The sequence below is a fragment of the Lepisma saccharinum genome, chromosome 14 (genome assembly GCF_977018435.1).
Source record: "Lepisma saccharinum chromosome 14, izLepSacc3.1, whole genome shotgun sequence".
Classification (NCBI taxonomy): Eukaryota; Metazoa; Arthropoda; class Insecta; order Zygentoma; family Lepismatidae; genus Lepisma; species Lepisma saccharinum.
This window is the reverse complement of record NC_139242.1, coordinates 9,891,623-9,908,260: the sequence shown is the minus strand read 5'-3', so window position 1 is coordinate 9,908,260 and position 16,638 is coordinate 9,891,623. Positions and strand designations below refer to the sequence as shown.

General features: G+C 37.8%; 1 protein-coding gene across 1 annotated transcript; it reads left to right on the top strand.

Moving 5' to 3' along the window:
• Positions 1-565: 565 nt before the first annotated feature.
• LOC145998677 (protein GVQW3-like) lies at positions 566-1,153 on the top strand. The gene has a single exon (XM_083135142.1). The coding sequence runs from the start codon at positions 566-568 to the stop codon at positions 1,151-1,153; it is 588 nt and encodes a 195-aa protein (XP_082991268.1).
• The last annotated feature ends 15,485 nt before the right edge of the window (positions 1,154-16,638 follow it).

Sequence of the window (16,638 nt, the reverse complement as noted above, 5' to 3'; positions counted from 1 at the left end):
TAAGTAAGATATCTATACATCTGCGTTAATGAGTATCAAATGGAACATCTGAGGTCTGCATACAATGAGTGATTAAAGTATTTGTACACCTCGAATTTTCTATTTAAGTAGGGTCTGTCAAGACAAATAAACGTTACATGAAAAACAAAATGTCACATGCGGAACCTACATCACTCATATATTAGACCGATATTGACGTAAACAACCTGACTTGCAGCTATCATGAAATATGCCACCATATAAAGACTTTACATGAATCTATTTCAGATTTACTGTCTCCAAGACCAGTGGATGGAATTGTGCTGTCTTTGGTTTAATGTGATGCCAAAATTGCGAATATTTCTTAAAATTATTATCTTTGAAAAAATAAAATGTATTATCTTGGTTTTCTTAACATACGAGGGGGTATCCAAAAGTTTTAATTATAATAAAGAAGTTATAGAGATATTTACATGAAACTTTTTGTGCATAATCAGTGTCATTGCCATGCATACTTGTGCAAATATCAAATCTTTGTTCAACGTAGTTTTCTTTCCAAAGGCTGTAGAAGACATCAATCTGCATGATGAACAAAATTGAAGCCCGAAGTGTCATAAAGTTCCTCCACTTGAAGGGCAACAACGCACGCCAAATCCACGACGAAATGAAAGCTGTGTATGGGGATGAAAGCCCATCATATGACACGGTTGTGAGGTGGAAGAGGAACTTTCAAAGTGGTCACATGTCCCTGACAGACGAGCCACGAGCGGGTAGACCCTCAATCAAGGATGATCTTGCCATGGTGAGGAAAGTGGAGGCCGTTATCCTCGACGACAGAAGATCGACCATGGAAAGAGTGATGGCGGAGACTGGACTAAGTTACGGAAGTGCGTGGAGGATTATTCATGAGGAACTGCACATGAATAAGGTGTCTGCACGCTGGGTACCTCGCTTGTTGACACCTCTTCAAAAGCAAACTCGCCACGACTTTCCCCAGCAGAATTTGACTCTGTTGGAGCGGAATGAAGACGATTTTGTTGCTTGTCTCGTCACTATGGACGAGTGCTGGGTATACCTCTACGATCCGGAGACCAAAGAAATGAGCAAGGAGTGGAAACATCCATCCTCCCCCCTCCCAAGAAGGCGAAGGTCCAGAAATCTGCCGGGAAGGTGATGCGGTCCGTTTTTTGGGATAGCCGCGGGGTAATCTTAACAGATTACCTTCCGAAGGGCGAGACCCTCAACAGCGATTACTACTGCAACCTTCTGGAGAAACTGCATAATGCATTGAAACAAAAACGTCGTGGCATGATCAGCAAAGGCCTCCGTCTCCTGACCGACAATTCACGCGTCCATACGGACCAAGCATCCGTTGTCGCCGCCCACCGGTTAGGCTATGAACTTTTGCAGCATCCACCTTATTCGCCTGATCTTGCGCCAAGCGACTTCTTCCTCTTTCCCGAGATGAAGAAACCACATCGTGGTCGGCGATTTAACGACAGAGAGGATGTCATTTTCGAAGTGGAACAGTGGTTTTCGAGCAAAGCGGAGGACTTCTACAAAGAGGGCTTAAAACAGGTGAAGAAACGCTGGCAAAAATGTGTGACTCTGCAGGGAGACTACGTGAAGAAGAACTAACTTTGACCACTGCAAGTGACTATTGTATGTTTTTTTATTTCATGGTGATAATTAAAACTTTTGGATACCCCCTCGTAATTGCTTAAATTGCTTAAATGTACAAGTATTAATTGCATTTACTTCACATTGTATCATTTTAAGTGAAAGCGTATTCAGTACCTTTTCAATAAGTATTGTATTAGGTTTAAAAACACGAAATTTATTTCTAAAACGTATGGGTAAATATAATGAAATATGTAGAGAATTTATCGATATATATGAGTGTATGATATGTGCAACATGCAATAATATGTACAAATTTCGGAGTCAGATTCTCGGGGGCTAACCAATACCGACTAAAAAGTACATACTTCATGCTTTTAGGGTATAATTTTACCGCTTGCATATTTTAAAATCAGAACTCAAGATAAATCAATGAGATGTGTATGCGAACGGAGTAGTTCAGTCAAACGACCAATCTCAAGTTCAATAATAATTTGTAAACTGAATATTAGCAATGGCTACCAAGGCACACACAGGAAATTTGCAATCCCTTTCCCGGCCATTTTAAATACCATTATTGAAATTTAAATTCTACGCCATATTGAAATTTTTTCAGCGATATTGTTGCAGACAGTTTTCTCAGCAACATCTTGACTAATTTGAACTAAACTTTTGGAATTTGTGAATTTTATAATTCCTGTGTCTCAGTAAACGTAAAACAGATAAATAACTGTATTCTGCGTGTTAATATTTAAAATGAAGGCTTATTCTAGCTACTTTGGCATTGATAGTAAGCGTTTCTCTTTTTGTATTGGCAAGACATCTTCAACAGCGTATTTTCGTGTTACTTGTATATTCTGTGTTCACACCCTTCTTGTGGAATGGAAAATCCAGAAGCTTGACCTTCAGGCCTGCTCCTTTTAGTATTATAATGTGACTGTTCTCTACACAGCACAAGTTTATTTTTTTTTCTTCTTATCTTCATTTTTAAATGTTCAATTTTAATTATTATATATTTTAAACTTCAAATGTCACATCATTGACGTTGCTATAGTAACAGAATATCAGTTGCGGAAGAGTGTGATAAAAGTTTATATCAAATAGTGATTTGCTGTTTTTAAATTCATAGAAATATTCAGGTAATTGCAAATTTAGGTATGTTATCAGCCCATAGAAGTTTAACTTCACCTTCACAAATCCTGAAAATTATTATTCAGTTAATAACAGTACACATATAATTAATAACGAAGGCAACAGCACAAAGCGAGTGGACGTGTTTTCGTTTGTCTCCAGAGGCCAGTCAAGTGGAACGAGATGGGGATCTCAGTGATGCAGTGGCGGCAGGCGATCGGCCTCTTCCGAGCTGCTTGGCGATCAGGCTCCCAAGGCAAAGTAGGAAGTGATTTACGGAGAAATACGTGCTACGTCGCATATGGATTGGTGGTGTTAACGCTATTGCTTATAGGCGGAATTGAGCAGAATCCAGGCCTACGTAACAACGTTGATGTCCAGAGCGAACTTTCCGAACTGAAGCAGGTTATGCTCCAGGTAAAAAGCTCGAATGAAGCTATTATGTGCGAAGTGAAGCAACTATCGGTCACTGTGAGCAGACTGGTAGGAAGAATAGAAAAAATCGAGGCCGAAACAGACCAACTCAAGTTAGATGTAAGTGAAGTGCAGTCTTATGTTCGATCTCTGGAGGATCATATAGATGACCTTGAGAACAGGTCACGGCGGCAGAACCTTGTTTTTCATGGTGTTCCGGAAAAAGAACGCGAAACGTGGGATGAATCGGCAAACGCGGTGCGAGACTTAATAACAAACAGACTCCATCTCTCCTTACCGTCGGACTCCATCCAAAGAGCCCATCGTACAGGGAGAGCGCACTCAGGAAAACCCCGGCCCATCGTGTGTAAGTTTCTGCGGGATACAACCAAGGAGGAAGTTCTAAAACATAGCAACAAACTCAAAGGCACCAACATTTATATCGAACAGGACTACTCCTTTGCTGTTCGTCAACAGAGGCAGCGACTGAAGAAGCATCTCTTCGAAGCCAGGCAACAAGGATGCAAAGCCCATCTCACGTACAAGTACCTCAATGTAAACGGTAAAAAGTATTCCATATGGGACCTGGAAGACAACCAGAGCGATTATGTAGGAGTTCCTGAGACACAAATTTCTTCGGACGCTTCGTTTTCCAAGAACCAGGCTCTCCCCTCCCCCCTCAACATTGGAAATCTGACAACATCGGAGGAAGCAAGAGCGACAGCGTCCACACTTCCGTCTGCAAACCAGTGCAAGCAACAGGCTCCCCCCTCCACTAATAACCCACCTGTGACAAGAAAGGAAGAGGACAATGGCCATCTTCGACAAATAGGTCAAGATTCCACCCCTCCTCTAGTTCAACGGTATCCCAGGCGCCAAGGCAACAACCTACAGAGAATTTGAAGCGAGGAACGCGGACTCGGGAAATGTAAACAAGCAAGTGCATGTGCCAGTTTGGACCAGATATCTGAAAGTGGTCACTTTCATCTTGGGCTTGGAAATCCCCACCCCCTCCCAAATCCCACCCCTCCCCCAAGTGACGTGGTAGCAGTGACAGCAACGGAGGAAGAATGTCAGCCCGGGGGCAACTCCCACAAGCATAAACACGTAAGTTCTCAGGCTAAAATATTTAGCATAGTGTACCAAAATGTTCGCGGGTTGCGTACCAAAATGCAAGTGTTCTCTCGGAACATATTATCTAACAATTACAGTATCGTAGCAATTACAGAGACTTGGCTTAATGAAAACCATCTAAGCACGGAACTTTTTGATGATCGCTATAACGTGTTCCGATCTGACAGGAACCCGACTGACTCTGGGAAAAATCTGGGCGGGGGTGCTCTTCTGGCAATTCATAACAAATACGCAGCGACGCTCGTAGGCAAATTTAACGACGACCCTAACGTCGACTCGTTGCTTGTGAAAATTGTAATTCATGGACTGCCTACCTTATACATCTGTATTGTTTACTTTACTCCATGCTGTAATGACATGTCTTACAACTTATTTTATAATTTTCTTGAAAGGCATTGTAGACCCTCACATAACATTCTCCTCATAGGGGATTTCAATATCCCTTGCATAACAAGCAACGAATACAACCTCGTTAACGCCACTCCTGTATGTCGCGAATTATACAATCAAATGTGCTTTTTTCAATTACGCAGCGTAAATAACATTCAAAATAGTAACGGCAAAACTCTCGATCTTGTGCTAAGTAACGTTTTTGGCATGCAGTTGACACGAGAAACTCAGCCACTCGTGCCTGAGGATAAGCATCATCGTTGTCTCGTAATCGAAATAAAGCACAGAAAAAGGACACAGAGTAACCATCCACCAAACAACCTCTCGTACAATTTCAAAAAAGCTGACTTTAACAAACTATACAACAAACTATCGGTCGTTAACTGGGATACACTAAAACTCTGTGATAACGTAAACGAAATGACAGATATGTTTTACAACATAATATACGAAGCATTTGACGCGTGCATCCCCTTAAGACGCCTAACCCCTCCTAAATATCCATGCTGGTTTACCGCCAATATAATTAAAAAAATAAAAGCAAAGGCTCACCACCACCAAAAATGGAAGCAAAACGTAGGTAACCCAGTTCACCATGCCAACAAATTTAAAGAACTCAGAAAAGCAATCAAATAAGAAATATCAGCCGCCCATAATAATTACTTGTTCGACATCGAAAGCAATATTCAAAGTGACCCGTCACTTTTCTGGTCGTACATAAATCGCAACAGGCAAAACAAACAGTTTCCAGTTTCTTCAAACAATGAACCCATATTAAACCTGAATACCGTCGTTGATGAATTTGCGAAATACTTTCAATCTGTGTACGCAAACAATACGGCAAAGTATAACCTCGAGATCATGGCGGGGCACACAGAGTGCAAAACGCTAGATTCACTCAACATTCAGATGATCAGTATGTCTGAAATTGAAGCAGCTGTAAAAAAATTAAAGCCAAAGAAGTCGGCAGGGCCAGACAAAATCCCACCCTACATCTTCAAATGATGTGTAGACATTTTAAAAATTCCACTCTTTATTATCTTCAATGCGATATTATCTTCTATGCAGTTTCCCGAACGGTGGAAAGTTACTGCTGTATGTCCAGTACCGAAATCCTCGGAGAACAGAAACATACAAAACCATCGTCCTATAGCTCTTTTATCTGCCCCTGCTAAAATATTTGAGCAAATCTTATATTGCCACATATATAACCATGTCAGAGAAACTTTTTCTGAATACCAGCATGGCTTTCTGCCCAACTGCTCAATAGAAACAAACCTTGGCGAGAAACTGCATTATATAAGCACGGTGCTAGATGATGGGGGGCAGGTGGATGTAATATACACTGATTTTTCCAAAGCCTGTGACACTGTAAATCATGATGTACTACTAAGTAAATTGGGCACTTTCAACTTTTCCCTTCCCCTCAGGAAACTTATGGCGTCATATTTAATGAATAGAAAACAATATATTTCGTATAAAGGCCACACATCCAGCGAATTTCTAGTACGTTCCGGAGTACCTCAAGGGTCGAACATAGGACCTCTTCTCTTTCTTCTATTAATCAACGATTTACCAGAGCATTTGATTAATTCTAGAAAACTGTTATTTGCAGACGACCTGAAATTCTTTCAAAGAATAAAAAATATTGAAGACTGTGTCTGTCTACAACAAGACATAAATAGGTTGAGTGCGTGGTGCTTGTGCAACGGTCTTTCTCTTAATGCAGCAAAATGCTATTCTGTTACTTACTCTAAACAAAAAACGATCTTAAATTTTCAATATAAACTTAATAATACCAATCTAAAAAAATCTGAAACAGCAAAGGACCTAGGAATATATTTTGACTCTAAGCTAACTTTCACTCACCATATTAACAAAGTAATAGGCAACGCTTACAAACTTGTCGGGTTCATTATTAGAATGGGCAGAGACTTTCGAGACACCCAAACACTTAAGGTATTATATTACTCATTAGTGCGTTCAAAACTTGAATTCGGGTCTGTTGTATGGAACACTGACTGTATAGTACAGACTACAAAAATAGAGCGAGTACAATCAAAGATGTTACGTTATATGAAGTATAGACTTGAAGGTATTTATCCCAAATTTGATTCGTACAGTAATCTAATAGAGGAGCTCCGAATGCACAGGCTTGACGATCGAAGGACAGTGCGCGACCTGCTGCTGCTCTGGAAAATATATAATGGAAAACTTCGCTCTCCTCTTTGGATCTCACAATTTAAATTACGCGTTCCTAACAATAAGACGCGACCCAATCATCAAACCTTTTTTGTGAATAGAGCGCGAACAAACATTGTCAAGAAATCCCCTATCTGGAGAATGAGTATTCTCTACAATGCCTTGGAAAAGCGTAACAAAAATATTGATTTGTTCTCTATGCCATATATACAATTTAAAAACTGTGTAATGAAAACAATATCAAATAACAGTCACTGAAGCATGTATAAAAACCTGTATCTCTGAACTCTCTAACTGGGCGCCAGCCTGTTGAGTTCATTATTGAAAAAAAAAAAAATAATAATAATAAAAAATAAATAAATAATAAGGCAGCTCACACATATGTATACACAGCTGCATATGCGCGCGCGTGTGTGTGTAACTGTTGTTATCAACAACTGTGATAATCATGTGCACTTGCTCGTAGTTTATACAAAAGAACTATTAAATACTTTTGTAAATCATATAGCTATGAAAAAGCTATATCCTTTTTAGCAGGTGAACAAAACAATGGAATATCATGATACACAAATATTAAAATATTCAAGATGACCTTTAGTCTAACTTCTGCAACTTTCCTCTAAAATGACAGTTTCGGCCTGCGCAGTTGTTTCCTCTTCTGTTTGGTGCTGAGGGAGTTTTACCTTCTTTCCAAGACACCTGATGCACTCATAACTTCTTCGTTAACTACGCAGAACAGTCGGGGGTGGTGGAATAAACGCAAAAGATATTATGCGCGAAACGGACTAAGCGCGAAAAGGCACAAACGCGAAAGGAACAAGGGCGAAAAGTTTAAACGCGAAATCGATTAATCGCGAAAGGAATAAACACGAAGGAACAAGGGCAAAAAGTTTAAACGCGAAACGGATTAAGATCAAACGGAATAAAAGCGAAAAAGTAAGCATGAAAGTTATAACATCGAAACGGATTAAGCTCGAAACCAAAATTGAACACTGGAATAAGCGCGAAAGGAACAACCGCGAAACGAATTATGCACCAAAGGAATTAGAGCGAAATTAAATGCGTACAGAACAAGAGCGAAAAGATTAAGCGAACGGATTAACATCGAAAGAATAAGCGCGAAAGGTAAAACCGCGAAACGGATTAACTACGAAATTTCACTTATGCGCTTAATCCCTTTCGCAGATATTCTGGCATCTTCCCTAAAGTTATATTCTGAAAACTTGTTTCTTCCAGCGCCACGTCATTCGGGCGAACCTTCTAGTAATTCCACCGACCTTGGCAAATACCCTCCCTCTTGCATGAACATGAGTACTTCTAAATATCCTTTCTGCGAATCAATAGCACTAAATTTTTTTTTGCGGTAGGGTATAAGTTCAGCATATTTAATCAAACTCTAGAAAAAATATAAATATGCTGACCAAAGCAGTAATTTATTTTATTAAAAAACATAAACTAAACGTAACGTTTCAATCTTCTAGCAATGTCTTCTTCAGACTCTGTATCAAGTACTTGATACAGAGTCTGAAGAAGACCTTGCTAGAAGGTTGAAAAGTTACGTTTAGTTTATGTTTTTTAATAAAATAAATTACTGCTTTGGTCAGCATATTTATATTTTTTCATAATCATGGAAACAAGGCTTAATGGTGTTATAACAAACTCTAGCTTATTTCTACTTCGGGTAACACAAGAAGAGTTGTGTAGTATGGAGATAATTTTTCTCTCTTTCGCTGACACTTGTTGTCCCACTTCACCACAAGCACAATTTAAGTTACTCACAGTTTTATTCACAACTTATATCTAGTCCACTAGTGTTTCTCCTCCTGATTTTACCAAAGAAGCGATAACAGCAGAAAGAAATAGAAAATTTTATCACCATTTTTCAGGAAATAAACTGTGACGTATAATTGAAAAAAATCAATAACTAGAGTGAACATGGAAGTAAGAACCAATCCACTTCGCAAATGCCTGCATATTCTTTGAAAAAGTAAAAATGCTGAATATGACCTAAAATCTCTCAAAATATGTTCTATCACATAGAAATGAACAAATACGTCTAAATATGCCCTTCAAAAAAAATATGTTAACCCATGCTAATCACCTTACTGACTTCCAGAGCAGTGCTTCAGAGTATCTGTGAACATTTAATATCAAGAGATTTATGGTGCAGTCAGAACATTTGTGATTGGCCGCTCCACTTTGTCTATACGATTTTCCCCAACAACGCATTATATTTGAAAGCTTCCATTATCAAATTAAGCAGTAATGTCCTGAAATTGTAATTAAACACTTTCTGAAATATCTCAATATTTAAGCTTAAGAGAGCAGAAGAATTTAAAGTGAACGAAAAGTGGAAAAAATCTATTTTCTCCCGCCATTCTGGAAATCTTTGACCGAGTTTACTCAATTGTAATTACAGACGAAGGTATGTGTGCTCTGTGTCAGGAATCTCTGGAGCAAGTGAACGAAAACAAGACCTCTTCACAGGTAGTGACTAGGGAGTGCCGACCAATGAACGTGTGGGAGGGGAAAGTGATATCATGGAGACGGCATTTGCTGCACCTCGCACAGCTTCGTCCCGCCCACTCAATTTCTCTTTTTTTCAACCGTTGCTTCACTGATTCCTGGGACAGAGTATAGTCGCCATAGGAATTTCAGCTGAAAACTTCAAATGTTGGTACAGCTATCCTAGTCACATTATTGGCGAATTTATCCAATTTTAACTCTTGCGTTCTCCTAAATCACGTATTATATTTCAAAGTTCTGATTATAAAAGTTGAAACGAGTGATACCCTTAAACTGCTGAGATTATTGTTCATTATTTTACGAAGCAGTAGTTGGTGCAAATGGGAGGGGAACTTCAGATCGTCACATGATAGAGAAAGTTTCTTTTTATTCCACCATTCTGAATTGAGTGGAGTGAGTTTTATAAAATGCAACACGGGACCAACTGACCAACATACCAAGCTGGTGCAAGAATTTCATAGTAAAAGCTTGATTTCTACGGCACTTCTGGAAGTCCAAAAATTCACATCACAGTGTGTGTTTTACTCTACACAATGCTCTGAAAGTACAGTCAGTTGGGGTGCTTGCGTACCATAAATATATTATAAATAGGCTATAGATTCGAAAATTTCAGTAGAATTTGGAATGCCCGAAACCTAAGAAAATCAATTCTTCAGCAATCTTGAAGACATTATCAATCCAAAATCTGTTTAAAATCTGTAAATTTGCTGCAGATGTCGCGCTCACAAGATCGACGAGTTGCCCCCATTTCGAACCCCTTCAGCACTTCTTTACGGCTGATTATTATTATCTGGAAGTGGGGATCGGGGAAGCGACCAATCCAGCGCGATATGAGACCCAGCAGCCATTAGAACGAGGTGCACGTAGTACTTCTTCCCACCACGTCGTATCTCTCGGCGCCACAGCTGTTATCTGGTTGATGTGCGGCATATTCCCTGCTCCCCACTTCACTTGTCAGCATGTAGAGCGCCCGCCGAAAAAGTAGACAAGAGCTATAACTCCAATGTGAATTTAATCAAATTCGCATTAAATGTACGGTTTCACAACACTGATTATCTGCATTCGTTTGCCTTCCACCTCATCCTCAATATCTCAATAAATTTGATTTTTTAGTCCAATTGTTAGACAATTAATGACGTAACAATCCTATACGTTTTAAGGTAAAAACAATGTAGCCTATCCAATGTTTTGAAAATCTAGATCGATGAACAAAACATGGATTTCACCAGGGGGAGCAGTGCCTAAGCTATAGAGGAATTTCATACATGTGGCAACTCTATCCTCCCTTGATACCATAACCATTTTTTGTTGCCATTGAGACCGGGTGTGTGTTAAAATCGACAATGGGCTGGATTGGATTCAGGAAACTGGTTGAGACAAAGAGAGAAATCGTTAACCAATTATTATAAAGTGTTCCACTCAAAGATAACTAATTAAATCTAACTTTTGGAAGCTTAAAGTATTTTTTTAAAATTATACACTCTGCGATGTTAGCTTCAACTTGTTCCCTGAAAAATACAATTCAAATACAATCAATATATTATTTGATACTGTAAATAGCTACCAATTTATTAAAACTAAAAAGTTGATTTGAATTTTGAATTTGAATTTAAAAGGTTGGGAGCGTCAGCACTTAGGCTATGTTGATCCCGTCACATTATACGGGGGCCAGCCCCTTACCATTACAAACAACAACTCTAACGTTGCATAACTAAAAATTTTAAAAACTTCTGACTTCTGTTAAAAGCTGAGGCTGTAAACGGGCACTCAGCACACACAAGGACATAAAACAGGACAACACACACAAAATTATACTGGCCATAGTGCCATTCGCCTGAACTAGGTGGAAGTGAGGTTGACTTTTGGGCGCCTACGTGGAAGGTACCCCTTACACCCCTAAAAAGTTGATACTTAAGTATTAAAATGTAAGAAAATACTTGAAAAACAGAAGTATTAATGTGAAGATGTATTCTATCTTGATAAACAAACAAAAGTTGAAAAGTAAAACAATGCAATATAATATTATATCACTAAGTTAGAAAGGCATGTTGAGGGTTGTATCTCAGCTGTAATTGTTTAGTATCCTAGTCCTTTGTTTCAAAATAATTGTTTTAGAATTATTGTATTTAATTCAGGAACTATCATAAATTTTTACTTGTCAGTGTAGATTACATTTGTACTGTTTATTTTGAGATAATTATCACCTAAAATTATTTTCAGTTAAGAGTAACTCAGTAGGACGTAACTGAATAGTACTAGATTGCTAGACAGGAAATTTTGCATTAAAAATCCAAATGTTCTAACATCTGTTACTCCCGTTTACGCTTGGCTGAATGACTGTTTATTTTGCGAGTTTTGTTTGCAGGGCAAACACAAACGGAAAACAGACTCGACGGAACTTGTGCTGTTCCCTCTTGTTGAACTTGAATCTTTGTTCATCTCTTTATCATTTTGGCACCAATCCCAATGTTTTCCCCAACCTTCTGATAGGGAATTATTTCATGCTTGAATCATGTACTACCCCTGCCATTTTACAAGAACTTGAAAAACACACACACATTCTCTCTCTCTCTCAAATTTTCTTAATAGAATACTAAAAGTAATGTCGTCTGAGAAACTAATTGCAACAGAAATGAATCCAACTGCCTCTGCAGCAAAACAAATACAACGAATCCGATTTTGAAGAGTTGGATCAGTGATTGGTTAGTTCGTATGCACTTTCCAGCCTGATCATTGTCTACCAAGCATTGCAGTGAATTCATATGCAGAAGTGTTAACAGAATAGTTAAGATTACACAATGTTATTCTCAACAATGACACGAAAAAGAACATATGCATAACCTTGTAGCGATCTCGCAGGATCGTTGCATAGCTAAAATACAAAGAAACAATACAACGTACAATAAAAATACATTAAAATTTTCAAAATAAATACATTAAATTACATTGTAATCTTTAGGATCAGTTAAAATCATTATAACGGCTGACAATAAAGTTCAGAAAAATATCTTCTTTATATTCTTTACAGGTTTTAATAATTCTCCTTTTATTCTTACACGATACGGATTAGTTCGTATAGATGTTTTGGACAAAAGTTTTTTCGTAAAAAATTTATGATCATTTTTGTTTCTTCTAGGTGCAACGGATTCAAGTTTCAATTTGTTCAACAGATTTCAATAGCTATAAAACAATTTGAACAATTAAAATCTAAAATATAATTAGGATAGAAATTGATCTTGCTTATTCTCAATTTTGTCACTTTTTACAATGCCACAGGAAAAATTCCATGTCACAGTACTGAATTCTAGAATGGGTCTGACGAATACCATGGACATAAATAAATGAAGGTGAATGTTGTTCAGCCCTTGCCATTTACTTATGACCCAGCCTGTCATTTTCCTACTTGTTGATATCATATGATGAAGATACTCATTAATCCTAAGTTTACTGTCAACAAAAATAACAAGATCCTTAAATTTTTCTACATAATTTAATCAATGTTATAAGTGAAACAAAAGTAGTGTTTCTTACGTGCGAAGGTCATGGCGACTGACTTAGATAAGTTAATGGAAAGTTGAGTATCATCTAACCACTTCTTAATTGCATTTGTATCCGTTTGTAGTTTATAATGGTCGTTCATATCATTGATCTCTGCATACAGCTTAAAATCATCGGTATGAAAGAGATATTTCGAGTACTTTACATTATATTCTATATCGTTCAAGAATAAAATAAAGGTAAGAGTGCCCAGTGGAGATCCTTTAGGTACACTTTTATTAATAAAACCCAGTTTAACCTTTATTAATAAAACCCAGTTTAGAGAGAGCGTTTTGATAACTGACCCTAAATAATCTATTGCTAAGACATGTGCTAAACTATTCATAAGAAAGAGGTGTGCAACCATAATTGCTAAGTCTTGTAACCAACGCTTCTTGTTCGCAGAATCGAAAGCGTTAGACAAATCTAGGTAGGTAATGATTGATTGATTTGTTGTTTTAAGTCCACTTTATGCACAGGACGGTCAATTGGGACTGAACCTACTGAACCACATTGCCATGTCCCATCACCGGCTATCGAACTCGAGACCCCTTGATTACAAAGCGACTACGTTACCTCTACGCCATCGGGGAAGCCCTCTCTAGGTAGATAACATCTAATTGGTGCCATTTGCTAAAAGCCTGAGTGATGTCACAAGACAGAATCATTCGTACTCATTGATCTTCCAGCAACAAATCCATGTTGATTAATACCCTCATCCCTGCGATTAGCCAAACGTTGGAAGTAAAGCGAAGCAAATTCAATCAAATCAATGAATCAATCAATATTGTGATAAACACTATGTTTCTTTAATTTTTATTACAATTATGTAGTATGATTGAATTATTTGGAAATATTTAGGACAATATTTACATCCGAGTCATGATAGATGTATGTGTCCCCTTATCCCCCATAAAATCAGCTTCAGTATGAACGTTAGTCATCACATTATTTTTCAGACTGACAAATAATGGGTGTCCCAGTTAAAAGTAGCCCGGTTCAAAGCCGGGATACTTTAAACTGGGACACCCTGTATATTCTATATTATTCAAATACAGAAGCAGAGTGTAACAACGGAAACATTTTTTACGACTTCATCATCTGGAGACTAAATTAAGATATTAGCTTCTCCTAGCATCCTTGCTCCCCTGGTTATACATCAAGATAATTGCATCTTTCCTTCCTTCATTTTGGAATGGAAAAAAGTCTCCACGTTTACGAGGTAATTGCAGAATTTGCAAAAACCGCCCGGAGCTTCCTTCCCTCCACAAATAGAATTCTTTTTATTCCTGGGAAGTATGAGTCGCTTCAATCGAGAACCACCGAGGCACGAATAACCCAGTTGAGGGAGAAAGATAGTGAGAGTCTCGAGGGGGAATTGGAGATGAAGAGAGGTTAAGGTGATGATGAAAGGCAGAAAGAAAATTTCTTCTGGCTTTCACCGAAATTGACGTTCAACGGAATGATCGCTCTATTAAAGCGTTAATTAAATTATCTGCCTGAAATCAATTTACACTCTAATCCATTTAAAAATTAGATGAGAGATTTGTTTTTATGCTACAGTGGTGTTTTATTCGATATTGTATTTTCATTACAATTTGTACGATGTTGCATGTGTTCCACTCTTCACATTAAAACCATGACAAAACCCAAGAAGGTGGCTCGCGGACTATTGCAACCTACGTACAGGGCGATTGTAAATTAATAGCACTTTTTGTACGACAAAAAAAAATCAGTTTCAAAGTCCAATGTGGCTGACCAAGTTTTTGGCCACAATTTTGTCACACTCCAGTCTACCAGGTATATTTGCTTTCTAATGTTACATTCGTAGTCAGTAAGTTAGATATTAGTAAGGCTAAATCCAATTGTGTTTTATGTATTATACAAAGTAACAATTCCAAAATTCTTGACATTTTCATGACTTTTTCTTGGCCTTTTTCCCCTCTACTTCTTAACATTTATTTAATCGCTCCCTACTTTGGTATAGTTGCAAAATTAAGAATATAGATATTTTTATTCAATGAAAAACCACTACCACAATGCCGTTGAAGATGATAGCTGAAGCTGTACTTTAACAAGAGATTCAGTCTCACTTTTAATTATTAATGCATGTAAAAAATAATGCTTCAGACTTCATCCTGGATGGAGAATGGCCACATTACTGTATTTAATATTTTTGCAAATCTTTACTCGCACAAGAGCAAAGAAATCTTAACTACAACTCAATACAGTTTTAGATATTTAAATATTCTGTTTTCCCAAAATCCCAGTAGCTATAACAATGTAAATTTACTACTGTAAAATTATTAAAGATCTTGGCCACATTCATAATTTCTTGGCTTTTCCTTGCCTTTCTTGATGAAGCTAATATAATTACTAATACATTATTACACCCTCTTTATGAAGATCGAACTAACACTTCCATCAAAGTTTGTGTTGGAAAACACAAAGGGGCACTGAAATCTACAAAAATATACTTTTATTTTAGTAGTTATTATGATTTACGACTGACGAACGTTCGCAGGATTCAACAAATCCAGTGGCGTGCAATGACATTTATCCTTAGGGAAGTAGCACCAGAAAAATTAAGAAACTCAAGAATGTTTAAGGTGAAAACGATCATTAATTAGTGGCTATTTGAAAGTGAAGAGTAGCAACCTGTCGTTGCAAACTCATGTCATTTCCGGATGAGAATGTCATTTGCTTTCAATGTTTGTAAAATATTTTTCTCACTATCACGCTTATGCAAAATATGTTATTCTTCTGTCAAAAAGAAATAATTTTTGCACTTCTACTGTGCTCTAAAGCTTATTATTATAACGTTAGCTAGCAATTGTTGGCCCAAAAACCCCTGTACGTAAATATTTAACTGTACAGTTTGAAACACTTCAGTAACTACTGCAGTCTACAGCAGACCTCACTCTGTTGCGATTGCATCCCAGCCCCTGATGATTGGGGGGATAAACTTATCGTGCATAGAAGCCGGTCTGTTATTGGATGGTTCAAGGTCAAAGAGTCCAGTTTTCATTTCTTGCTTTTTCTGGGTCTGGAATGTTGGACGAAATACACACATGTTTTGTCAAAGCTCCACAAGATGGAGACTTGAAGGCCTGCAAGATCAATGGAAAAAAGTATAAACAAAGTATTTTGCATCTGAAATACTGTGTGCCAGCACTGTTGGCCTTGCTGTACTGGAATGCATGTGCATGAACTAATCAATCATCAATGACGAAAACTTACAATCAAATTCGTTATTGTGGTGCAGCATCAGGATGTATGTTGCATAAAGCTGCTTCCAAATTTCGCGAAAGGCCCAGTAAAATAAGATTCACCATCTCCTAAGCTAGTGTGGATAATTAATTGGGTATGATAAGCTCGTAATGTAAAATGTAATGTATACCCGGTTTAGCTTTCCATCCTCCACTACGACATTATAACAAGCGGCTGGTAATAGAGTTGAACCATAAAACCGCTACACGTAATTATGAAGGCAATCTTTCGCAAATCCCTTTTATAGCACAATAATGTGATGCTACTAACGACACCCGTTGTGAAACACGAAGTGACGCAGGCAGTGACAAGAATGCAATACACCTATGAAAATAAATTAGATGCAATCAGAAGACTACTCTATGCAATTTGTTCAAGTAATATTATATTGAAGCCGAGATATTATTAGAGGTTTATGCACTGTGCGAGGGATGA